This window comes from Macadamia integrifolia, chromosome 5 (assembly GCF_013358625.1).
Source record: "Macadamia integrifolia cultivar HAES 741 chromosome 5, SCU_Mint_v3, whole genome shotgun sequence".
In the NCBI taxonomy this organism is placed as follows: Eukaryota; Viridiplantae; Streptophyta; class Magnoliopsida; order Proteales; family Proteaceae; genus Macadamia; species Macadamia integrifolia.
In genome coordinates this window covers 17,387,445-17,413,222 of record NC_056561.1, presented here as the reverse complement: position 1 = coordinate 17,413,222, position 25,778 = coordinate 17,387,445, and the positions used below count along the sequence as shown (strand labels likewise).

The window sequence follows — 25,778 nt, the reverse complement described above, 5'->3', positions numbered from 1 at the left end:
TTTTCCTGTGTAAACAACAGGTGGAAATTCAATATAAAGCGAGAAGAAAGCATAAACTGCTCATGGTCATCAAAAGAGTGGTAAAGATCATCATCTACAGTTTTACCTGTGTAAACAACAACTAATCAATTCAGACATATGTGGTTCCCAATAGAAAAGACTTTAAATATAAATATAAACCACTCCGCGCAAGTTGCCCTTATCAGTATCACATGTGGTTCTGGTTGTGGTTGCCTTATCAGTTTCACATGTGGTTCTGGTTGTGGTTGTGGTTGCAGGAGAGGATCCAAATTCGTAGTAGAGTGGTTAAGTCTCAATCAATGTCGGTTCTACAAGTCGTTGTGGTTACATAAATTGCAAATGGCACATGCTAACAAGAAGACAACTGATGAGCTACAAATCAGCTGCTCTGTATGAGTACATAACCAGTTGAGTATAGAGAAAGTCAATTGCAGTTCATACTAATACATATTATGTATTAATGTACATATTTGAAGATCTACGGCAGCTACGAAGCCGTACTCGATGACCCAATGTGGACGCTGTGTACATATCTTTCTAAGAAACAAAAAAGTATTTTGTGGGGAGCATATCAGATGCCGCCAGGCAAAGGGAGTGAAATGAGTGCCTTGCCCCCATGCAATGTGAATATGACACCTTTGTTGATGCTTTCATGTGCACCTTCATTGGTACTGGCACATGCGTAGGGACCACACTCCCTTAGAGGAAACACTTGCCGGCCCATTACAAACTTTTCAGATCTCTTGTTCATCCATGCTTCAGACAACTACAACAAATGGGGTTGATGCTACTTGACCTGAGCATGGGTTGTAGCCTGTAGAGACCCAATAACTCAATGTACCATCTACACCCTTAATTACTAAATAAATGTTTTATATATGTATACAATATCTACACATTTTCGATAAGGAAAAAGTTTTCCTACACCCACAGGGGAAGGTTCACAAACCCATATAGGATTTTAGTTTGTCCCCAAAACATTCTCCTGATTACCCCCATACTGAACGAAATTTAGCTGTTGCCTAGGTTGCAGCCAAGTAGCTACAACCCCTGTGGCAGCTAATGAAATGGAATCTAAAAGATTATTTTGGAAAATACTATAACCTATGAGGGTATTTATGAATCCTAAGGGGAAGTAAATTATTCCATTTCTTTGTCCACCAGTAGGAGGTTGCAACTACTTGGCTGCAACCCTGGTAGCAGCCAAAATTTCCCCCCCCCCATACGCATCTCAAGCCCCACAGTGAATGGATTCTCATTCACCATGGGCGCAAGAAAACTTGTCCATTCAATAAAATATTTTTTTGATCTTTTTTAGAATATGGAGAAATATATCATATCATACTACTTCTAAAATTACGTATTCACTTTTTTTGAGGAGGCAATGTCGATCATGAAGAGTCTAGACAAGTCGACAAAGCGACAAACAGAGAAGAGGAGGAAGTTAAGTCTCAGTCTCTCTCTCCCTCTGGTTTTCTGCAATATTTGATTTTGCCTTTTCAAATGTGAGGCGAACGGGGAATCTAATCCACTTTCAAAGATGCGTTATACGAACAGAGAAGAGGAGGAAGTCACGTCTCTACCTCTCTCTTTGATTTTCTGCAATATTTTGTTTTCCCTTTTTCAAATGCAAATTGCATTTCTCATATACCAATCCAGATTCCGTCACTGTATTCTCGGTGCTTATGGTGTAATGGCCATTACCACTTATAAGCAAAACCCTCTTTTTCCAAGTATATAAGCGTCAGATCCAAATTTCATCTTCTTTATCATATATGTATAACTCAGATACATATATTTTTTTGTCTTTTTCTTCTCAGAGTGACGGTGTTATTTACAGGCCAGAACAATCTAGGTGACATAAATAATTTTTTTTTTCTAAACTGCCTCGAATTTCGGACAAGTGGGAGACCCATGTCCAATACTTCGATATGATCTGGTCAATTGGCAATTAGAATTTAGTGGGAGAAAATCCCAAATCCAAGGTACGTTTTTTTACTTCTCCCAAGCAACTTTGGAAACAATATCCTTCGCTAGGGCTGCATTGAAGAGACAGAAATATAGGATCCCTCTCCCTGAACACGACCCAATGTTCGTTGTGAAAATCTCAGCATGTAAATCGCAGGGAGCAATGGATCTCTTGAAGAAAAACACCTCTCCTCTGAACCAATCCATGCTAACTGGTCTTATCAATTTCTATTGCATTACTGGTAATCATATTTTTGTTATTTCTTTTACTTAATTCCAAGTTTATGTAGTTTATATGCCTATTTTCTGCTAAAATTCTCCTTTGTCTCATGAGCTACCATGAACAGAGATGGACATCTACACTTTGGAGAGCGTCTTAAACCTTATCAAGAGGGTTGAAGGAAGATGAGTCACAGGTTGGTGGGTCAAAATTGCCAGAATTTACCAAACGATTATACCAGAAAAAATTATCATTGCCATTCCATATTATTGAGATAACACATTTCTTAAGAAGCGGTGGGATGGATACCACACTATTCTAAATCCATGATCCATGTCAATTTAAGACCTTAGGGTCAAAAAGAGATTTCTAGTAGCAGTACTTAGCTCAAATAACTTTGGATTAGATAGCATCCGGTTCTATAGGAAGTCTCCATCAAAGTTTCAGCAAAAGAACTTTATTCTGCCAATGGCATCCCTTAGACCCAAACCTCCAATTTGTCATGGTCAATGGATATTTTTCCATGCAATGAGATGCATTTTCCTGGAGGTATTTGAGTTTTCCCCATTCCAAAAAATGGGCACATAGAATCAATGTTGTGACATATTTTGAGAGGGAACTCAAAGCATCATAAGATAATAAGGGGTTGAGTAGAGGGTAGATTGAGTTAGGGCTTTGTGGCCAACATAGGAAAGAAGGTTGGCCTTCCAAACTGAAAGTCGATTTTTAACACGTTCAACAATGTTACGAAGGCTGGCTACTCAGGATCGGAGGTGTTGAAGATTAGTTCTTAAATAAGAGAAATCTCCTTAATGCCATAAAGTGACAACTTGCAATATTATATTTGCCCCTCTTTAACAGGAGAAAGATTGTCATGCGCATTCATAACCGTGTTAGAAATCTAAGTCCTAACTTTTAAAAATAAAAATTTGTTTAATGTTCCATTATAGAGTCCACATCCTCTGCAACCTGTGGTGAGGTACGGTGAGGTACGATGAGCATCGGATGGCTGAGAGGATCTAGGCACGCGCTCCAAAGGGCTCCTAGCCACCCGATACTCATTGCACCAATGCAGCGGCTGCAAACAATTTTCACACTCCAATGCATATTGTAATGGACTACTTGGCCTCTTGGGGCCAATTTGAATCCTATTGTGAGTCTTCTCCCGTGTGTGGGGACATGCAGAAACACGCTTCTTATATGCGAAAACTATTTTACCCTTAAAATTGATTTCAATCATAAACTCTTTTGAATCTTCTTTGACTTGATATTCTAAATACATGTTTGCAAATTTATGCCTATATTTTTGTTCTGGAAATTTAAAAGGAACGGAGTTAAATATATGTATTACCACTTACATATTTTTAGCATTGATATTTTTTATAATTTTTGCACACCTATTAGGTTTTGAAATCTCAAAATAATCACACTATTAAAAACAAAAAACTCTCAGATGTCTGCATTAGAAAATGGTTGTCGAAGAGAACCCTCTCCCAGGAGTGTTATTGACAATTTTTCTTTTTCATATTGCTATTGTCCTTCGCATGCATGCAAAGCTACTGATTAGTGATATCTTTCATCAAATATGGGCGAGAGCATTTCCTTATGTCGGTCCTACATTAATCTTTATTATTATTTTTTTAATTTTTATCTATTTATTTATTTTTACACTAAACATTCTAAGGAACTAAGCAAGGAGACTTTACTCGCACACATTTTCCCTCAGGTGACTGCATCAGAAAATGGTTGTGAAGAGAACACTATTGTAATTCTCATGCATATCCAAGGAGACTTTACTCACACACATTAAAGGGGAAGTGAGGAGGGAGGGAGGGAGGGAGGGAGGGAGGGGACACATGGATAGAAGTCGATCCTCAGACCATCCACACTCCTAACACCTGCGACCAGTGTGCTATGTAGGGGTGTCAAACCCTAAACCAAACTGGTAAAATCAGTCGGATCAAATCGATAATAGCCTGGATCAAACCGAACTGAAGCCTTATTGGTTCGGTTTCAGTTTGGAGTATTGCAACCCAAAAACCAAACTGAACCGCAACGGAAACTGGATGAACCTGAAACCAAACAGAAACTGATTCAAAACCATATCGAAATTGGAACCAAACCGATAAGAAACCGAAACACTCCAAAATTCATTAAAAAAAATCAAATTTTGCATAGTTTTGTATACATTTGTATGGAAAGTTGAATCCAAACTAGATAAAAAACAGAAACCAACCCGATTATAAATCGATTTAAGAAATCGAAGACAAACCGAAACCAAATCATAACAAAACTAGAATTTCCTTATTGATTCAATTTCAATTTCGGTTTCAGCCTTCCCATACCAAAATTTGCTCAACCCGAACCGACCCATTGACACCCCTAGTGGTATGCATGGGATCCACCCACATTATTCTTTGGAAAAATTACTTGATTACCCACTTACGGGTTTTCCTTTACAAAATTATCCATCAAAAGTTTCAATTAACAAAAATACCCAAAATTAGGTTTTCCTTTACAAAATTACCCACTTAAAGTTTAAGTTAACAAAAATACCCAAAATTGAGTTTGGGTTTACAAAACTACCCACTCAAAGTTTCAGTAATAAAAAAAAACATGATTATATGTGGAAGATGAAGACTCACTATTTTGGGTAGTTTTGTAAACCCAAACCTGATTTTGGGAATTTTTGTTAACCAAAACTTTTTGTGGATAATTTTGTAAAGGAAAACCTAAAAGTGGGTAATCATGTAATTTTTCCTTATACTTTTCACTTAAATGAAAAGATCGTTTTACACACAGTGGTCACTTCAGCCGTTGGATGCACGAAGTGCTGAATCCATGTACTTACACATGTATAAAAACTAGACCACAAAAAAAAAGGGAAGGGTTTTTTCTCACAACAGGCAACGGGGCATATTTGAATCTAAAAATCAAATCCAAAGAATGAGGATTGTGGATGGAGGACTTCCACCAAGGAAAAAAGAGCTGAAAATTGGAAATCTCGTTTACCTCATCTACTTCTTTTGCCTTCTCATTTTAAATTCAGTGATGGATCTTTCCATCGGAATTTGAAAGCAGTCGCCAAAATTCAAACGGAAGTTGATGATACTTTGAGAGAGGTTTTTTCAAGAGCAGAATTATCAATGCTGGGTATTTGTAAGTTGTCCTAACAAAACTGTCCTTATATCTTTATCTTGTTTCATCACTTTTGGGGGCTCTCTCTTTCTCACCCTTCTTTCTTCTTCTCTAATTTTGCAAAATCATTTCAATTACTAGACTAGGAATGGCTGAAGAATCAAATGAACTTTGCACTTCCTGAACACTTCTTCCCTGCCTCCCCCTGCAACTAAAATTTGTGGGCCTTCAGTCATTAGCAGTTTGCTGGTTATAGAGAAGAGGAGTAGGATCGTGAAAAGTTGATTTGATTCTTCAAATCAACTTTTCACTTCCTGAACACTTCTTCCCCTGCCTCCCCCTGCAACTAAAATTTTTGTGGGTTTTCAGTCATTAGCAGTTTGCTGGTTATAGAGAAGAGGAGTAGGATCGTGGAGGTTTTCTCAGAAGAGGTTCAGAAGCTCTGGAATGAATGGGAGCTCCGGGTTCTGGTTCTTCTTAGCCTTCTATTGCAAGTCATTCTCATCTTCTTGGGTAGTCGTAGAAAGTACATGGCTACACTCTGGGTGAGAATCGTTCTTTGGATGTCTTACTTATCGGCAGACACTGTAGCAACTACTGCCCTTGGTGCCCTCTCCCACGGTCAAGGACAGCCAGGCAGCACCGAACTAACGACTCTCTGGGCTCCATTTCTGCTTTTGCACCTTGGTGGTCCGGACACCATCACTGCTTACTCCTTAGAAGATAATGAATTGTGGCTCAGGCACTTTCTTGGACTAGTCCAACAAGTTGGTATTGCAGTTTATGTTTTGATCAGGTCATGGACTTATAGCCGAGTCTCCATTCTTACGATCTTCATGTTTGTCCCTGGAATTGTCAAGTATGGGGAAAGGACATGGGTTCTCAGGTTGGCAAGTAAGGAACATTTCAGAGACTCTATGCTTGATCGTCCAGATCCAGGCCCCAATTATGCCCAATTCATGAACGATTATGATTCTAAGCAAGCCAAAGGGTCCAGAGTCACTGTGGGAAGGATTGAAGATTTTCAGTTGGAAATGCTTGACGAACACGAAGAAGCTCATCAGCAGAAACCAAATAATCCTTCCAACAGTATAGGCAGTGAATCCAACCTTACTGATGCAGAGGTTTTGCCTAAAGCATATGAATTCTTTGAGACATTCAAGCGTCTCTTTGCGGATCTCATCTTAAGTGGTGATGACTGGAAGAAGAGCAGAGAATTCTTCCAAGACACTTCATCAAGAACATCTTTCAAAGTAATCGAGGTGGAACTCGGGTTCATATATGATTTACTTTATTCGAAAGCTGCCTTGATCTATTCTCTTCTAGGCTTGATTCTGCGTTGCATCAGTTTCTCCTCTATAATCATTCTGCTTGTGGCCTTCTTGACGGGTGATAACCATCGCTATTCAAATGTGGATAGAATCATAACTTACATCTTGTTCATCGGAGCATTGATTCTTGAGATTTATGCCATCTTCGTTCTCACTTCCTCTGACTGGGCATTCCTTTACCTAAGCAAGCACAAGCTGCACATTCCGGTAGAGTCCATTAATGTTTTGGAGAAAAGATTGTCTTCCAGGAAAAGGTGGTCTAATTTAGTGGCACAGTATAACTTTTTAAGTGTTTCTGTGAAAGATAAACCACCCAAAATATTACCTAAAGTTCAGAGGCTCCTCCGTGTTGACAAATTACTAGAAAACTACTACTATAAATACTCTAAGGAAGTCTTCTTCAAGTGCAAAGAATTAATATTCAAAGAGCTCAAGAGAAAATCAAGAAAAGTTGACAAGATTGAGGATGTCAAGGATTTGTGCACAAGTAGAGGTGATGGTGTACTTGGATATAATGGTCATCTTCAGGATAAGCTTAAGTGGAGTCTAAATGATATAGAATTTGATCAAAGCATTCTTCTATGGCACATTGCTACAGATCTCTGCTACGAGTGTGATAATAATGTTTCTCCTTTCACGGAATTGCAACGTGAAACAAGCAAGTTATTATCAGATTATATGTTGTATCTTCTGATAATTTGTCCTTTTACGATGCCTAAAGGGATTGGGCAAATCAGGTTCAGGGATACTTGAGTAGAAGCAGAAAGGTTTTTCGAAGAAACAAAGTCAAAATTCGACAAAATTAAAGCTTGCAAGAAGTTGCTTGAGGTGAACACAGATATTCGACCCGTTGAAGTGAAAGGAGATCAAAGCAAGTCGGTACTATTTGATGCATGTAGGCTTGCAAAAACTTTGCTATCATTGGAGGGAGGGAAGTTTGATAAATGGGAGATAATGAGTCATGTGTGGATCGAGATGTTGTCTTATGCTGCAAGTCAATGTAGAGGGACTAACCATGCTCAACAACTTAGAAGAGGTGGAGAATTTATCACTCACGTATGGCTTCTAATGGCACATCTTGGTGTTGCACAGCTATTTCAAATTTCACAAGGGCATGTGAGAGCCATGTTGATTTCCGGGTAATTAGGCTAGAAGAAGTCACTAAAATAAATAATTGGGAGTGTTCGTACTCCAGGATTTTCTTTTCCTTGTAAGATTTCATATTCGTAAAATGTCCACCATAATTGTTCTTAATGCCAGATTATACCATTGCCCTTGTATTGTTACCAACAAATCGAAGTCTATTATTGTACTTAATTTTTTTTGCCCATGATTTAATTTATTTTTACCATTTTACCCTTAATCCATAGAGATTCACCAACATAGAATCAGTCAAAGATCGATATCAGCATTGGCCGGAAACAATACAATCCGCCCTATTCATCCAATCCGATACTAATTCCTTAACCCATGCTTGGTATTGATCAAAGTTTTTAAGGCGCTGGTAAGGCGACACCTTAGCAGCGCCGATGCGGTCTAGAGATGGTAAGGCAGTACTCCGCCTTATGTGAAGTGGCGCCTTATGGGGGTTTTTTTTTTTTTTAAACACATTTTAAAAGTACTTGATGAAGATTCCAAATGTAGATTTTTTATTGGTAGGTGTATGGTTTTGTTAACACTTGAGATGTATGGGATTAACTTTACTCCAACAAAAATAACCAAAACAAACAAAACAAAAACCCGATTCACAAATAGGGTTTGCATTTTGTCTGGGGTTTTAAGAAATGGGCTTTGAGAAGGAATCAAGGAACAAGGAAGAACCACTGATCCAGGAAACCATTTTGCTCCGGTAGCGGTGAGCTTCATTCTTCTTTGACAGGAATAGAAATATAGTGGATGACCTTAGGGCTTAGGCACTCCTTTTGGCATCATAGAGGTAAGCATAATAAATACTTGTATTTTTTATGTCTTCTTTTCTTTATATTTATAATTTTGTTTCATAGTTATGTACTTATATTATATGTTAATATGTTATGATGATTGATGATTAATGATTGATGATTGATGAAGATGAACTTAGTTTATTTACTTTATTGATTTGTTTTCTTGATGAATATCTTACATTGGTTTGAATATGAACCTTTAATATTTATTTAACATATGAGTAATAGGATTCAACTAGGATTTGAGCCAAATAGATTGGTTTTATAAAAAAATTACACAGGAATGCTTTAGTCGATAAGGCGATGTTTTATGCCCGCCTTATCGCTAAGGCACTCCGAAAGACCCTCAAACACCTCCGTCGCCTTACCGCCCTACAAACTATGGTATTGATACTAGCACAACGAGCTCTCTTGCATTTGGTACAAGAAGATTCCTTTTTATTGTTCTTATGTCACAAAGACACATGAGAAAGATGCAATGTGGATCAAGGTTTGAAAAACATAGAATCGGAGGTAAAATTTGGCCAGTGCCTTATGTGATTCAAATTGACTAGAATGAATTGGAAATGAAGCAGATCAAAAAGAATCGGATTGAATCACCCAACTCAAGAATCAATTTCGATCGTCTGATTCATGGTGTGGACCTCTAAGCTAGAAATGAACAATGTAGTTAGTTATCAAGATCTTCATAATAACAATCGAAAGACGTATATATATGTTTGAGCAAACACCAACAAATACGAAGAAAACAAAGACACATCCTTGGTCAAAGAAGAAGATGTTTCACTACTGTGGAAGAGAGGTTACAATGGAGATCACTCAAATAAACCCAAATTGCAGCAAGAACACTCGCCCAGAAACCTTAGTTCGAAAAACCCCCAAATTACAATGCTTGCTCAATAAAACGATAGTACATTATATATATTCAAGTTTACCAAGATCATGGTGGTGGACTCTCTCTCTCTCTCTCCATCTAAGAGCTTAAGTTTCTAGATTTGAGATTCGACTTGATATCAAGTTGTGGTAATACATTTATATGTACAGTCCAATTTTTTATTAAAAAAATTATGTACAATACAGTTATGAGGGACCATATGTACCAGATATGGCCGTGTGAGTGAAGTGTGCTAGAGAATAACCTCACATCAATTAGAATTTAGGATTTAAATAAAAAAGATGTACCTGTTTACCCATATAGGACTGAACGTTATAATAGCAGTGGGTACATTTTTCAACAATGGCCAATTTGGAGAGGACATGGTACTCCGCCTCAGGAAGCGAGGTCTCATGATCAAACTTTCGTTGTTGCACATAACTTCTTGGGGTCACCGCATGAGAGTTTCCATCTTGGACTGACCTGATCATGTGTAAGCGGTATCACAGTGACCCCAGGGATTAGTCGGTTCAAAGATCCGAACACCCTGGGTATAAATATATATATATATATATTTATAGCAAAGAAGAAATTGAATAAGTAGCAACAAGTACAACTGAAAATTTGTAGATAGATTCGATAAGCACTTCAAGATGGAAATAACCAATTAATTTAAAGAAAAAGGCTAACCAAATCAAGCAAATGATGTTACTCCAAATCAACACAACCATGTAAGTCCTGTAGACAGAAAATCGATCTAGTAAACCATAAATAAATAGATTTGGGTATATGCAGTAGATCAGTCAAGAGCACTATACTTTAATTCTCCTAGCTATCATCCAAAAAACAAGAACAGTAAATATTTTAATGTCAACAATTGACAAACATATCAGATACAGAGAATGAATTGGTGGACCAAGCAAATGACCCTCGAAGCTGCAGACAGTTTTAAGTAACTCCCAATTATAAAGGGCTTCATCAGAAAAGCCATAGATCATGGGTTCTAAACTATTTAGAGAGAGACAAGATAGCCTCCATAAACCATATATTTTCCTTTGTCCCTCCATCATCTATTATTATGTCAATTGGTGACCAAAAGAGATGAAAGACCCAGCCAATGATTAGAACGTTCGGTACTCAAACTTTTATCCTTCCTAACAGGGAAAGAGATCTCCATAAAAACCAAAAAATCATATTGATGAAAGCAGTTTTCCATATAATCTCATGGATAGCTATAGATTGCATCAGGTGGCTTTGCATTAGCATCATCTTTAGATATCTTTTTCCAGATTTCTCTCATGAATGTGGAAGGACTTAATGCATTTCTCCACCTCTGTTGATACAATTACAGAAACAGGGTGGAAGTTTCAGAATAAAGTGCTACTTGGATGCATAAAATAAACTATTAGGAAAAGCTAATAAATGGACTTATAATTTTTTTTGGACAGTAGTTTGCAGTCAGGCTGCGTGTTCCCTGCGCCATTGTGTGTGGGGGTGGGGGGCAATGGGAGCACACACAGGCATCCAAGGGGAGGGTTCATTTCACTGCTTTCAATGCCTCATGTGAGTGGGTGCAGGGGGCTGCTGCCAGGCAGGATTCTTTATCCAATTATTTTTTAACTTTTAAATGAACATCCAGAACAGCAAGAGGAGGAATTGAACATTTCATTTGATTGAACATTCAGAATAAAGATTGCAATAGTATAATGAGAACTGAAAGAGGATGCCACAACTGTATGCATAGACAATATTTGCTTGAAATGAGCAAAAAGATACAACAAAAAACAAAGTTTCTTCAAAAGATGAAAAAAAAGCACATCCCATAAATGTTGTTGGCGTTCATCAGTATGAGGCCTAAAAGTTTCTAAGAAGAGGTCCTGGTGTTTACATGTCTCAGCAGCTAAGAAGAAGATGTTCTGCCTTGCTTTTCAACATCAATACAGGTCAAAAACCAGTAAAAGCGGTGGAGGTAAATCCTGCTGAAGCACTGACATTGGTTGTGGTCAGAAGCTTCAGATTGGAATTAGAAATCATCGATCACAGTCTCCCAATTCTAGAATGAGATTGGCATCAATGGCATCTCTATCTCTGCACAACCATAGATGTGTAAATCTTGAACTGCACAGAACAAAATATATTTCAGCAGGATAGAAAACCAAACATTAAAAACCAAGGCAGAAGGATTCATTCAAGGGAAAGTCATAGTGAAAGAGGGTTTCATGAACAAACCAAACAGAAGTTGCATTGTTCTAAATTCCATTTAAAAGAGATGAGAAAGACAGAGAGTGCTTAATGAAGGAAGGGGATTCATTGGTAGAAGAGGGAGGCAAGACAGGAGAGATGAGAGGAGCAGACGCGGAGGGAATGGGGACACAGGTGAGGAGAGTGGGGGTAACTAACATATTTTTATTCCAAAATGAATATAAAAGGAAAGAGGGGAAAATGAAAAAAATAAGGAGGTGGGTCACGCATACAATCCAGTCCTCTATGGTATAATATATAAGCTAAGGAAAGAAATAAGAAACTGCTACGAGACTGAACAGTACTAATAAACAATGACATTGAGAAAAAAGATTCAGTAGAAGGAACAAAGAGAGAGTAGCAGTTCATTATTCCATCAAATTTCATAAAGAACTAGAGGGTTTACATCTCTTATTATTCCATAGAATCTCATAAAGAACTAGAGGGTTTAAATCCTCTACAAAGTTTAATGTGAAAGAACAGAGGAACTTTAAAAATAAGAACTTTTAACTGCTTTGGAACTCCTAACTTGACACCACAGTTTTAAAAATTGGAAACAAATGGCTGATACCAATTCCAATTCTGCCTAATTCGAATTGGCCGATTCAATGCGAATTTCTAGGGTTCAGGCCAATTATAGTGGATTGCAGATTACCGATTGAATCAGAATTGGCACTTATTTGAACCTTGCTTGACACCCTTTCCGAAAGAAAAAGAAACTATTAAGAATAGAAACCCCTTCGAATACTTTTAAATCAATTTAAGACTCATCTGAAAAACAAAATCAATACTTTCTACAAATATATGAAGGTCCCAATACTTCGAAAGTTAAGTAAACTTGTGCTATGCTGGGTACTGTCTGTATCCAGCATATGCACCATACATTTATAAAGATGAATCTTAAGCAGCACCATAGGTATATAAAAATGGTGCTGCTCAAGATTCATCTTTACATAACTATGGTGCATATGCTGGATACGGAAAATACACAATAGGTAAGAACCATTACTTTGGTATCTGTTGAATGTCCATCATCCACTTCATTCGACGTAGACTTGATTTTATATCTAGATCTCGTCAAGGTTGAGCCAAAAGGACTATAAATTTTTTCAAGCAATTAGACTAATGACCACACACACACACACTATTAGTTTTTTTACATAGAGTATCGTATGGTCAATTTCTGTCTTCAACTCACCCCAGATTTGTGGCAGCGTAAACATTGCTTATTCTTTCAGGAATTTATGACTTCGAAAATAACTTCCCCATATGTTTAATACCCAGACACCCCATAGCAAGAATCTCTACAAACATCAGCAGCAAAAGAAATGGACTCACCTAATCAGTTGTTGAGTTTCTACTCCATGAAGGACGAACTATTTGTTGACCAATAATAGTTCCATGCAACCTTTGAATTATTTCTTCTGCAGAAGCACAGCATGGGCTGGAAATGTCAAATAACAACATAAGACAACCTTTTGTATAAAAGTTCAGCAAATAAAGAGGGGACAAAGTTGTTAGAAAGGATATAACAATTAAGTATTAATGAAGTCAATAAAAAGACTAGCTTCTAGATTATCATTATTCAGCCGTACTATCAAGTGGTGTTAGTCTAATTAAATAGCCATCAGTCTGCACGAACCATTAAAAAAGAGAACAAGTAGCACCCATTTTTATCAGGACTTTTGAATCTTCTTAGATAATTATGGCAAAATAGTGAAACAAATGTTTAATTTCACTAGGACATACCGAGTTCCAAATTGGATAAAACAATATCCTTTACCCAAAGGAATCTTAACATAGACAAGTTCCCCAAACTGAGAAAATATTTTCCTTGATCTCCTCCTCCGTAATATTAGGATAAAACCACTAACAAATATCTGCAGTAGAGAGATAAAGTATTAGAAAAAGGAAAAAAAAGGGGGGGGGGGCAGCGAAGGGCAGCCTTTTATCATCAATTTTACACTAATATCCTGTAAGTGACTGAATTGGTCCTCAGATAAATTATTTATGTGTAAATAAACTGCGGAGAGAAGACAAGATAAGGATCCTGTAGAAGACATACTTGTGCAAACTTGGAGAGCTTAATGGTGGAAGGCTGGATTTTGGTCTGTCAGATGCTGCCTGTAAATGGCAAGGAAAGGGAAGAATTGTTCAGACACAAACTTATCTACCCTTCTTGTACTCTTTATGTTTTTTCAGATGAATATTTATGCAATTCTACCTTCATTGACATGTGGAATCCACAACAAACATATTAGTTTCTAGGTCAATGCGTCTAAGACCTCAGCCATTTTTGCCATTCGCCAATTTTGTAAGTCTATACTACGCAGGCAAACATCATTGATCATGACAGGTTAATTAACTGCCAACTCTTCAATCGGGCATTAGGCCTAAAATCAAACTGAATTTAAATTTCATGGTGCCAAATTTAGATGGTAACTTAACTACAAACCTTATCCTTTGGACTGTCCAACTTTTAGCTATATATATTGGCAGTTTATTACTCTGGTGCATTATCATACTTCTTGAGCGACTTCTGATCCAAGACCACCTGATTCAGAACTTGAATGGATGAGTCACTGATCAAGTGTCACGATGATAGTAAGAGCTCAGAAGGCCTATCATCTATGTACCCCAAGTTTGGCATGATTATTCAAATATATGATACCCAACATTGAGGGAAGTGATGCGGCCATAACACTTGTAATTACAAGGCGGTTAACATTGAGGGAAGTGAAAAGAACATCCATCATTGAATATCTCAATGTAGATGTAAGCGACAACAGAGCAAGAAGCTGGAGCTTGAGTACTTGAAGATGTGATCAACATACCGCTGAATGCTCAGGCTGGGTGTCCTTAAACCATGAAATATTGTAACTGAATCTTTCTTTTGCGTAGTCTCCAGTAACTTTTCATTCTTCCAAACAGATCTCTCCAGAAGCAAATATAGGATTGACAACACACGAGATGGTTTTTGGGAACTTTAGCTGACTTGATAAGATTGAAAGAATAATAAACTTCTGAGCATCTAGCATCAAAATCAGGTGCAATGGTTCCCATATTCAAGTTGAACTGCCATAATACAAAGGTAGGAGAGACAGGCTGCCATATTCAAAAGCAATCTCATTAACAATAAGTAGTCCAAACAAACTTAGATAAAATTCAAAAGCTATCGTAATACAAGGCTTCCATATGCTACCAACAAGACTTTCACAGTAATGATGAACAAATAGCACTGCTATTAAACACCAGAATGGAAAGATGTATTCCAGGTCCAGCCAGATCAACCAAGTGGAAGATATATTTTTTACTGGTTTCATCTATATCAGACTAGTCTTTCAAGTCTTTCCCAGTTTCTGATCATGCCCATGGTCAGCCAAGATTTCATTTAGATTGGTTATCTAATAGGAATTTATCAAGACATGACGACAACATGATCAAGAACTTCATAGAGATATCCTTTACAAATAAAATTTCATGCAAGGTTAATCATTACTTCATTAGAGTACTGGCTTTTGAAGATCTGAATTATTTTCAAAAAATGAACTATGCATTTATTCGTATGAAAGGTTACATGCATTCAGTTACTAGTTATGAAGGATTGGAATCTCACAGTACTGAAAAAATATCGGAGAGGGTTCCCTGAAAGGCAGCATGCCTTTGCATTAGAGTGGGGGCCAATGGGAGCGCGTACGGAAGCATCAAAAGAGGCGGGATTCCCATTTCATGAGGAGCAAGGCAGTCATTTTATCTCCCTGTATCTGGTGCAGGGTCTACCTACCTTTCAGGCTTCTTTTCCCCAAGAATATTTGACAAGTTCTCTTGAATCTAGTGAGGCAGCATATTTATATCTCCACAATCTGCGACTAGGTGTATCATGAGCTCCCTCGGTCCCTGATTTCCCCATTGATGAATTAGAGTAATAATATTACAAGAAAAGGAGCATAGTACATGTAATTAGCCGTTACAAACATAACTATTAAATATCTAATAATGGCAGAAAATGGATATGTGAACATTCCAATATGGAAATTAACATGGACAGAATTGGAATTTTCAAAACTTAATAATATACCCATTATCCCGGAAAAGAAGCAGCATTTCTTTGAAGATCTAGGGCTGAAGCCGCAAAAAAGAAGAAGTTAAAAACAAATAAAAACTGTTGTTAGAGAATATATTAGGTAAAAATGAAGAAAGAAGACAAGGAAACAAATAATTATAGAAGAATACGGGTCATACTTATAACAACTCCTATGAGAACAGTTACGTCTCTCACCCTCCTACAATTGCTTGTGCAATCTCCACATTGATCTATTGGTCAAATGAATCTTCAATCAAAATTAGTTGCATTAAAATTGTAATTAAATAGTCACATAGATAGAGAAATCAATACAATTCATAATTACCAAAATTAATTGAATCCTGTGAGCTTCTATTCATCATGAGTTGTGTAACTTTTTCTAGTTGTGATTGCATACTAGAAAGAGCCTCTGCATTCTTCTACTTTTCTTCTTCCAGCTCTTGCTTCATCTTTTTTCTTACTTCTGTGAGTTCTGTCAATGCTTCCATCAACTTCTTTCTTTCTTCTGCCACTTCTTGGTCCAACTCTGCCATTTGACAATACAACTCTTTGTTCTGGCGCATTTTTATTAGTCCAAGGTCGTTTGGGCTTACTCCAACTCCGAGCAGGCGCATTCGAACGTGAGTATCATTTTCTATAACCTTGGTGAAGATGCATTCTTTGATTGCTTTGTAATTTCTTATTTCTTAGGGCAACTGACTCAACTCCTCATTGAGCTTTGTACGTCCAAAGGGTCCTGATGCAGTGGGATCGTTCGGATCTACAAATAATTGTAAACCAAGTTAGAAAAAAAAAAAAAAAACTAAAATAAAGCGTTTACAACAACAAATACATAAAATAGAAATAAATACCATTGTTTCTTCTTAAGCCACATCTAACGGTTGTCAGTTCTTCTTCTTATGTCTAATCATAAACATCTCGAACATTGAAGGCTCCTCACCTTAAGGGCCCTCAACAGTGGAACACGAGTATCACATTTCTCAATTAACTCGTTATGACTATCACATCTATCAAATATTTCAGCCGTTCATTCGAGCTTAAGGGCCTTCCACTGTAGACCCATTTTTCGGAAGACCCATTTCTTACCAACAACATCAATTTCATATTTCTCCTACAAGACAATGTACTATAAAAAAATTAAAATCCTCAAATAAAAACACAACAAGTTTTAAGTACCATAGAGCTTGAATGGACATTCGGGTTGTCACCTAACCTGAATTTTCTTCCAAAGTGCTCTGGCATTTTGCACGAGTCAGGATAATTACAAGGCAGCACAATATTGTTCCCTATGATGGTTCCCATTCAAGTAATGAATTAGGATGTGATATGATGAATGCCCTGATGGTGCTCATTGAGGTCTACTCTCTTCTTCTGTCAAGACTGCATTGACATTGTTTTAGTGGCCCTATTATGACCTCGTCTCGTACTTGGGACAACAGGCTACAAGTGAATGCCAATTTACAAGAACAAATAAATAAAATTTTTAGTGATCAATGACTCACAGAATGTATTCTAAAAACAAATTCCAAAGTAGGTTTATAGATCATACCCGGATCTGTCCCACTCGTACAGTCGTACTAGTGCTGTCTGAAGGAATGCTAGCCATTTTCAAAACCTGTAAGGATACAACATCACGAGAATTGTAAGTATTACAATTTGATAATTGTTAACTACCAAATAAATAAAGTTTTTGCGCAATAAACTGCTTACCCTAAAAGGCAAGTATAAACCAAAAAACAAATACATGATAGTTATGGATTATATAACAGTTTTGATTAAACTCACCAGATATCCATGTGGCTAAGATGGATATCCGGTGAGTTTTCCCAACGATAGTCAACAAAATTACGCTTCACACTCAGACCAAATGTAAGCACTGATTTTTCTTTTCCATCATTCAAGTTGTTCCCTTCATACCACAATGGTACCAAAAAGATAAATAACTTGGCTAAGACTTAAATTATTGATTAACGACTATATAATCAAGTAGATTTCATTTACCAAGAGGAGCTGAGAAGCTAACATATAGCAATAAATTTTCAACTTTACACAAAACCAGAAATTCAACAGAACTCAACAGCCAAGGGACTCTTCAATTTAAACTCAGTTATCTGATTGTACACGATTCTATGATCTATAGTTGCAGGACATACTTCTTACGTTTTCAAAGAAAAAAGAATCAATAAATTTTACATCCAATTATCCACCTAAACTAGAAGATATGCCTAACAAGTAGAAAACATAAACTCCCAGTAAGATCCTTGCATTAAAATTGACTGTTCCAGGCCTTATAATTAAGATTTCACCAGTTTACTAATATGCCTAACAGCTAGAGGCTCTTAGTTTTATTGATGTTTAAAGACCAAGATATAAACATGGCTTTCGAGTATTGTGTTTTATAGAGCTTGAGTTCAGCAATGAAAGTGTTGAGATAAATAAATTAGCTATCTCACATGAAGTTGTTCTGTACTAGTTTCTTCAGTTCCTCCCTTCTTTGGATGATCCACAGATTCATCAACTCCCTAGCTTCCCTGATAATAGTACCTCTGCTGAAATGGAATGCATCCAACACTGTCATATAATACAGAAATACAGCTTCACTGGGTTTCTTTGGGGGGTAGAGTGTGGAGGAAGAAAAGAAAATGTCTTTCTCAAAAACTTTACAATTTTATCTTCCGAACAACAACCAAAACAAGAAGCTCCAAATGCCTTTCTCAATCGAATGACAGACCCAAAACAAGTAGCTTCAAATGGCTTACTCAAACCAAAAAAAAGAAAAAAAAAAAAAGGAATCTCCTCATTCTTGACATCAATTCAAATGAAGCTTAGATATCTACTAACAAATCATTTAGTTACAAGCCGAATTTCTGAATACTTCACTAAAAAATGCGTTGAAACATACAAGAATTTCATCATCCACTTCTACATTCATGACCACCACAAACAATTCAAATACACAGAAAGGATGAGAATAGAAGAATCGACTAACTTAATGTAGTCGGCTAACCAAGTGTCATAATGGTTCACAATAACTGTTTTTTTTTTCTCTTCTCATGTTGCAAACCTGCCATTCTTTTTTTTTGGTAAGGAGCAAACCTGCTATTCAGAACCATAAATAGAGTAGAAACAGTTTATGTATATCTATTATCTACAGTTAATTATTTTTTTGGGTTTTGTATCATAGTTGGCCAAAAAAAACTTGAAACATCATCATAATTATAGGGATAGGGGGAAAAAGACGCAAATTATTAGGAAAAAAAAATTAAACTTACTAAGATCAAATTTTAATTACCAAATAGCCTAATGATTTTACTTTGATACCTACAGCAAGAAAATAGTGTAAGGCATTTAATTTTCATACATTATATGTGTTTGGCTTACCCCTTTTATTTTAGTAACTAAACTACCTTGACCCTTTTTTGACATTTCAACCGGAGTTGAAGGCTCTGTCCTGCCACATGGAAAGCTCCTTTTGCATCAAATTTCATGGATGGATAAAGGAGAGTGGGGCTTACCAAGGATTAAAAACTCATATTCAGGATCCTGATTGGATCCTTGAGTTGAGTTTGCCAAGTACTTTGGCTGACCCTATAAGAGTTTGGGTTGAAAAGCCCCTGGTCAACTAATTTTTTGGTAAGAGATATCAAATTGGTGGATCAGCTCCACCAGCCTTACCCTGCACCCACACATGAATCAAATGTGCTTGTAAAGCTAGGTAATAAATGACAATTATAAGCTGCCTATTGTGTCAGTCAATGAAGCAACTCCAAAATACCTCTTATTCTAAAGTTTGACCTGTTTGACAGGAAAAAAATCAACTAACCTTCATATTCTTTGAAGAAATTTCATAAAGATAAAAAAAATAAATAAATAATCCACTTAAGGTATGACAGAATGGAGGTCATCCACTACAATCAATTCAAGCGTGTTAGAGACTAGAGACCTTTTCAAATTACGAGAGTCTTAGACTCATTGGACCAACCCTATATTAGCATCTTTGTCATATGAGCTACTTCATAAGTTGGTGATCTTCAATTTTTTTTTTTTTCAATTACCCCTGGGCTGAAACATGAAGAGGCTCCTATCCATGTGGGTTCCTCAAAATCTAGGTAGAAGAGGCAATAGAACCTGGAAAACAACCACAAGTACACATGTTCTAGTCACTAGGTACTGAAAGCTGGAAAATGCAAGGATTCTTCAAATACAAAACAGATCTGGACATCCGTATGATGAGCAGGGTAAGCCAAAGTCTACAACAGCTGATGGTAGCTATGGAGGAGTTCAAAGATGTCTCTCTCATTGTGTTAGAATGAAGCTGTGAAGTTTTTTATGCTTAATTTTGCTGCAAGTATTCTCATACATCTTACAATTGTTGGGCCTTCCTATGGCTCTGGTTCCTGTTTCCAAACCTTGAATAAAGTTCTTATTATCTTTCAAAACAAAAATTTAAAGGTAAGAAGAAGAATTATCTGCCATTGAAGTTTGAACAAAACTATAAGATGTGAAATTCATTCAAAAGGAAAGGAAAAAAAAAATCATCCAAAATGACAAAAATTGTTGCTAGGAGGGAAACAACAAGATATTACAATTCATAGGCGCAAAAGGAATGCATGCATAAGGAGGCCAAGAGTAAAGATAATTTGAACGATATGAAAATAAAATTGATCATCTACCATGAAATGAAGAACAATTGAACATGACAAAAAAAAAATCAGAGTTTTGCTAGAAGGGAAGAAAATAAGTGACATGGAAAGTAGCAGGGGAGGGAGGGAGGGAGCTTCAAATTAATTGCATACTAACATACAAGAAGAAAGCCCATGTTTGTATGTCAATGTAAGAGAAGAAATGCACCCAGATCTCACTGAGGACCAATAGCCAACCACAACCATCCCATGAATAACGACTTTGTATCCATTGAAAAAAATTAGTCTTAACTCCAACAACAAACAAAATACAAATTTAGAGAAAAATGAAGGGGAAAGAAGAAATAAGTAGCTAAATAAACACTACATTTTCAAGCATTGGTTGAAAATGAAAATTCAGAAGAAAAAAATTAGTTGAATGTACGAGAAAAATAACCTGTAGTGTGGAGGAGTAAGGATGATGTGAACAAGAGGATTAAGATGCATCATCTATGGTCTCCAGGTAAGGGCAGTCTCTTATGTTCAGTTTTCTTAACTTTCTTTCTTTCAGTTCTATTACCACGTTCTCGAAAGACTCCAATTCAGGGCACTTCCAAATAACCAGCACTTTAAGTGACGGAAGATTCTCCAATCTGTATGGAAGGGTTTGTAGTTTTGAACAATTCGAAATGATCAGCTCTTGTAATGAGTTCAGGGCTTGAATCCCCAAGAAGTCCTCCCCAGGAAAAAGCTTGATGAGGTTATGACATCCCCAGATGGTCAACTTCTCAAGTGCTGAGAGAAATCCCAACCCTGTGTACAAATCTTTTAGTTTCAGACACTCGATCAACCAAAGTACTTGTAAGGATGTCATCCGCTGCAAATTTTCCGGGAATGACGTCAATTTAAGGCATCTTTGGATGTACAGAGATCGAAGTGATGAGAGGTCTCCCAAGCCACTTGGTAAAGATGTTAGATTGGAACAAGCAGTAATTTCTAATATACGAAGGTTTTGGAGTTTCCTCAAGCCCTCTGGCAGAGTTTGTAGCTTAGGACAACCAATTATAGCCAAAACACGAAGGGTTGAGGGGTTCCCCAATTCATCTGGTAATATTTTCAGATTATCACAACCTTCTATCTTCAGTTTTTCTAGTGATGTTAATCTCTGCATCTCTCCAGGCAAAGATCTCAAGCTATTGCAACTCGAAATTTCAAATTCTTTAAGCAATGAGAGGTATTTTAAGCCATCCGGTAGATCCATCAAATATGAACACCGCTCAATCATCAGCTTCTGTAATGACTTCAATTCTTGAATTCTGTCCGGAAGAGAAGCCAAGTTGTCACATCCGTTGATCTCCAATTCGTGAAGTGAGGTAAGTTCCACAATGCCACATGGCAGAGCCCTTAGATTTGCACAAGAAACTACACTCAATGTTTGCAGGGATGTCCAGTGTTGCATCTCTTCTGATAAAAACATGAGCTTAGGGCATCCACTAATTGCAAAGTATTGAAGCGATGAGAGCTGTCCTATCCCCTTTGGGAACTCCTCTAGATTTGAACAATTTTCTATTTGCAAGTGTTGAAGCAATGAAAGTTCTTCGATGCCCTTCATCAAAACCATTGGATAAACAAAATTTTCTATATGCAACATCTTCAGTGATTGCAAGAGCTTCTTTGGTAAAGTTGTAAGATGATTGCAACTTTCTATCTGCAGCTTTGCAAAACTTCGAAGATCGGTTATGTTGTGATGCACTTGCTCATCTCGTGAAGGATCCACTTGATGCTGTTCCTGGTTCGCAACAAGAGATTTGAGCTTATCACATCCCTTGAATTCCAAATGCTCCAAGTGCATTAGACCCTCAACTCCTGCATACTCCAGATTTTCACATTTTGCAATCATCAATTTCCGAAGAGACCTCAAGCCTTTCATTTCCAAAGACATTACATGATGACATGAGTAAATACACAGTTCCTTTAAATTTGAGAGATGCGAACTCCCATTATGTATCCATGTAGGGAGATTGGTGCCATTGTAACGTAGTATCCTCAGAAGAAATAGATTTGGATGAGGTTGGAGCTCCTCCAAGACGTCCTCGTCTCTATGAACATGCCAATCCAAGTCCCAATCTAATATCAACTCTTGGAGTTTTTGCTTCTCCTTTAAATTTGATGCTTTAGCATCTGCTCTATTTTTCACATTGCTGAGACCACTTAAACTCAAACTTCCTTCAAGTTGTTTTAGACATCCCAGCTCTTCAATACCAGCTTCATCATCGGTAACAGTAATGTTTCCCACCTTAAATGAAGTTAAGGTTCAAAGGTGATGCAGTTTCCCTATACCTCTTAGAATGTTCAGCCTTTTTTCAATTTCTAGATGCCTCAGGTTGATCAGTTTTGTCATTCCTTTGGGCAATCTTTGAAGAAATCTACAATGCAACAACTTCAAAGTTTGCAAATGGTAGAGTTTGGAAATGGAAGCAGGTAATGCTTTAAACCGACCATGGGAAAGATCAAGATACCTCAAGTGTATTAACTCTCCAATTGAGGATGGCAACTCATCTTTGTTGAAGTGTATGAGTTCTAGTACGCGCAGTCTCTTAAAATCTGATAACCGATCATAATAATAAATATTATGATGTGGCCTATCAACTAATGTCCGAGACAAAATTGATCGTACATTATACTGTGCAAAATTATGTAAAGAGGCATCCATCGTGCATTCTAATGGTTCACCATTATCATCGAATTTGACTACTCGAAGGAAGGACCTAAGCACCAATGATTTGAAATATGCATTACCTATATCCTCCTCCTCCTCCTCCATTAATATTACATCATCATGATCTCCACCACAATTATTATTAATGGACAATGATGATGATGATGCTTCTTGTTCTAGGAAACCTTGAGCCATCCATAGTTGAATCAATTTCTTCTTTTCAATTATAAAATTATAGGGAAATACTGGGCAATATGAAAAGCATCGTTTCAATGGTGACTCCATGTCATTGTAACAAATCTTCAGCATGGAAGCAATAACTGAATAGCCATTGCTACGTAGTGCTTTCATAGTATTTAGGACAGTTGTCCACTCTTGTATATTTGTCATGAAGCGGATCTTGGCACCTAGGATTGCTAAAGCGAACGGAAAACCTTGGCATTCTTCAACAAGTTCCAATCCTATTGTGACTAGATCTGGAGTCTCCAGTACTGCACTTCCTCTCCCAAATACATTTCTCCTGAACAATGCCCAACTTTCTTCTATTGATAGTCTGCTTAATTCATATGGAGGAATTGTCCCCACTTGTATCACATCTTGTTTATATTGTGTTGTTACAATGATTGTGCTCCCTTTGGAGCCAACTCTTAACAAAGTTTTTAAATTATGCCATCTTTCATCTCCGATTATGAGAGACACGTCGGTCAACACAAGTAAAAACCTTTTCCCACTCAAAATCTCTTCTAACATGTGCTGTAAATCACCACCACCCATACTTCTAAGAAACTGTTCAACTATTTCAGTTACAATCCTTCTCACGTGGAACCTCCACACATTATTATCATTATTAACCCAAAATCTGAGATCAAAATGTGACTTAATTGACTCGTCATCGAAGACGAGCTTTGCTAGTGTTTTCTTGCCAATATTCTCCAATCCTAGTATAGGGAGGACAGAGATGAGCATTTGTTGTTGATTATTAATAATAATAATATTAACAATCTTTGTTTTGTCCTCCTCCGCCCTGCTTCCAACCTTTACTACTACTTCATCTCCCCTTCAATTTGTATATACTTGTTGGAAAGCATAATCAATATCACCGATATTTATTCGAACCTCAGGGGAATAATCAATATCAGGGAATGCCATTTTCATATCATCTAGCACATGTTAGAAATTCTTGATTTTACGAGGTAGTGACAAGGAATTACCCTAAATAATAACATTGCATACCTTTCTGTTGATCATGCAATACAAATCAGCCTTCTCCTCCTTCATTTGAATAATTCTCGTGGTGGCTTCATATGACAACTCGTCCAACATGTCATCTGCTTCGCAATAAAAAATTTTAATCTTCTTCAACCACACCGCTACATCATAATCATACCGTTCCCGCAATCCTCGCCATTCTAAATCCATGAGTATCACTTTGGCTTCTCTTACAATACGCTGAAGCTTTTCATACTCCTCCTGAACACCTCGTCCGAGAGTGGTAGAAGAGATCATCAACTTTTTACCAGCAGCTGCATAATCTCTCATACCCATTTTTCCTATATGCAAGAAGCAGCAACCGATCAATTCACGAGTAGAAACCCAATTAAAAATAAGAAAAGCATAAATAAAACTAACTAATATGCACGGTGTGTTACAGGGAAACAATTTAAAAAGGGTTTCGGTTTAAACTGTTTTTTTATAATTTCTAATTTTTTATTCTAAACATTTTTTTTTTTTTAACTTTTAAAATTTTAAAATTTTAGTGAAATGGATGCAAAGTTTAACATTGAATCGAGTTATTTATTTTTATATGCTTTTTTAATAGTTATTTAATGTAAACTTAATTTTTTTATTGAAATGTAAGTAAACTTAGCATTGAAGACTTAACCTTATTACGGATATGTTGATCGGTTTAATGGTTTATCAATGGTTTAAATTTTAAAATCAAATCCCAACTATTTAGTAAACAATTTCACAGTTTTGGTGTTTTGATACATGATTTAGGTTTCAAATTCACATCCTTAGATATGTGATATCAAGAAAAAAATAAAAATTATACACCCCATGGTCTTGAACAAGCAATCCTTCCTCCAAGAAAAGAATAAAAATAAATACGATTCTAAGGCAATTGTTTGAGAGATTTTTTTTTTTTGGGGGGGGGGGTGTGTGGGGTGGGGAGCTAAAGTGAACATTATGTTGTTCTTTATATTAGCCTTTAGCCTTTAGCAAAAAAACTTTCCAATGGACCAAAAATCCCTCAAAATGGAAGAGAAAAAAATTAATTATAAAAAAAAAATGGAGCAGAAAGGGGGAAATAACTATTAAGTATTAAAAAGGATCATAATGAACAATTATCATGGAGAGTGGGGAGTGAAAAACGGGAAAAATAAAAAAGGTGAAGCAAAAAGGGGGTAGTAATTATTCATTATTAAAAATGATCACAATGAACAATTATCATGAAGAGTGGGGAGAGAGGAATGTGAGAGGATGAGTGGAATTTTTTTTTAAATAATTATGAAGAGATTTAAATTTATATATGTGTATATATATATATATATAGAGAGAGAGAGAGAGAGAGGGGAGTGAATAATTATGGAGATATTTATAAAGGTAAATATGGAGA

At 36.8% G+C, this 25,778-nt stretch overlaps 2 protein-coding genes across 11 annotated transcripts; one reads left to right on the top strand and one right to left on the bottom strand.

Moving 5' to 3' along the window:
- The first annotated feature begins 5,098 nt into the window (after positions 1–5,098).
- On the top strand, positions 5,099–7,995 carry LOC122078550. 2 transcript variants are annotated; one of them, XR_006140104.1, is made up of 2 exons: positions 5,099–5,368; positions 5,580–5,857. XR_006140104.1 is itself a non-coding variant. In XM_042644571.1 (2 exons), the coding sequence occupies exons 1-2, from the start codon at positions 5,356–5,358 to the stop codon at positions 7,429–7,431; spliced, it is 1,728 nt and encodes a 575-aa protein (XP_042500505.1). In that variant the 5' UTR covers positions 5,099–5,355; the 3' UTR covers positions 7,432–7,995. The 2 variants fall into 2 exon arrangements, 1 of the variants encoding a protein (XP_042500505.1); XM_042644571.1 differs by having other exon boundaries at positions 5,717–7,995.
- A 3,149-nt stretch (positions 7,996–11,144) lies between these two features.
- LOC122078551 (disease resistance protein RPV1-like) lies at positions 11,145–24,828 on the bottom strand. 9 transcript variants are annotated; one of them, XR_006140106.1, is made up of 16 exons: positions 24,395–24,816; positions 18,274–18,369; positions 17,370–17,435; positions 17,034–17,260; positions 16,672–16,931; positions 16,146–16,580; positions 15,979–16,050; positions 15,815–15,858; positions 15,353–15,633; positions 14,571–14,841; positions 14,192–14,290; positions 13,961–14,056; positions 13,802–13,860; positions 13,486–13,616; positions 13,075–13,160; positions 11,145–11,613 (listed from the first exon to the last, which is right to left on the bottom strand). XR_006140106.1 is itself a non-coding variant. In XM_042644575.1 (7 exons), the coding sequence occupies exon 2, from the start codon at positions 22,382–22,384 to the stop codon at positions 20,939–20,941; it is 1,446 nt and encodes a 481-aa protein (XP_042500509.1). In that variant the 5' UTR covers positions 22,385–22,868; positions 22,962–24,387; the 3' UTR covers positions 16,244–16,580; positions 16,672–16,931; positions 17,034–17,260; positions 17,370–17,435; positions 18,274–18,369; positions 20,900–20,938. The 9 variants fall into 9 exon arrangements, 6 of the variants coding, with proteins under 6 accessions (XP_042500509.1, XP_042500508.1, XP_042500507.1 ...); XR_006140105.1 differs by having other exon boundaries at positions 18,274–18,366; XR_006140107.1 differs by lacking the exon at positions 18,274–18,369 and having other exon boundaries at positions 17,034–17,200; positions 24,395–24,815.
- Between the last annotated feature and the right edge of the window lie 950 nt (positions 24,829–25,778).

Bases quoted from the DNA above. Each gene is read 5' to 3' on its own strand.
- LOC122078551 (XM_042644574.1), bottom strand. From the start codon at position 22,384: ATGTCTTTGGAAATGAAAGGCTTGAGGTCTCTTCGGAAATTGATGATT.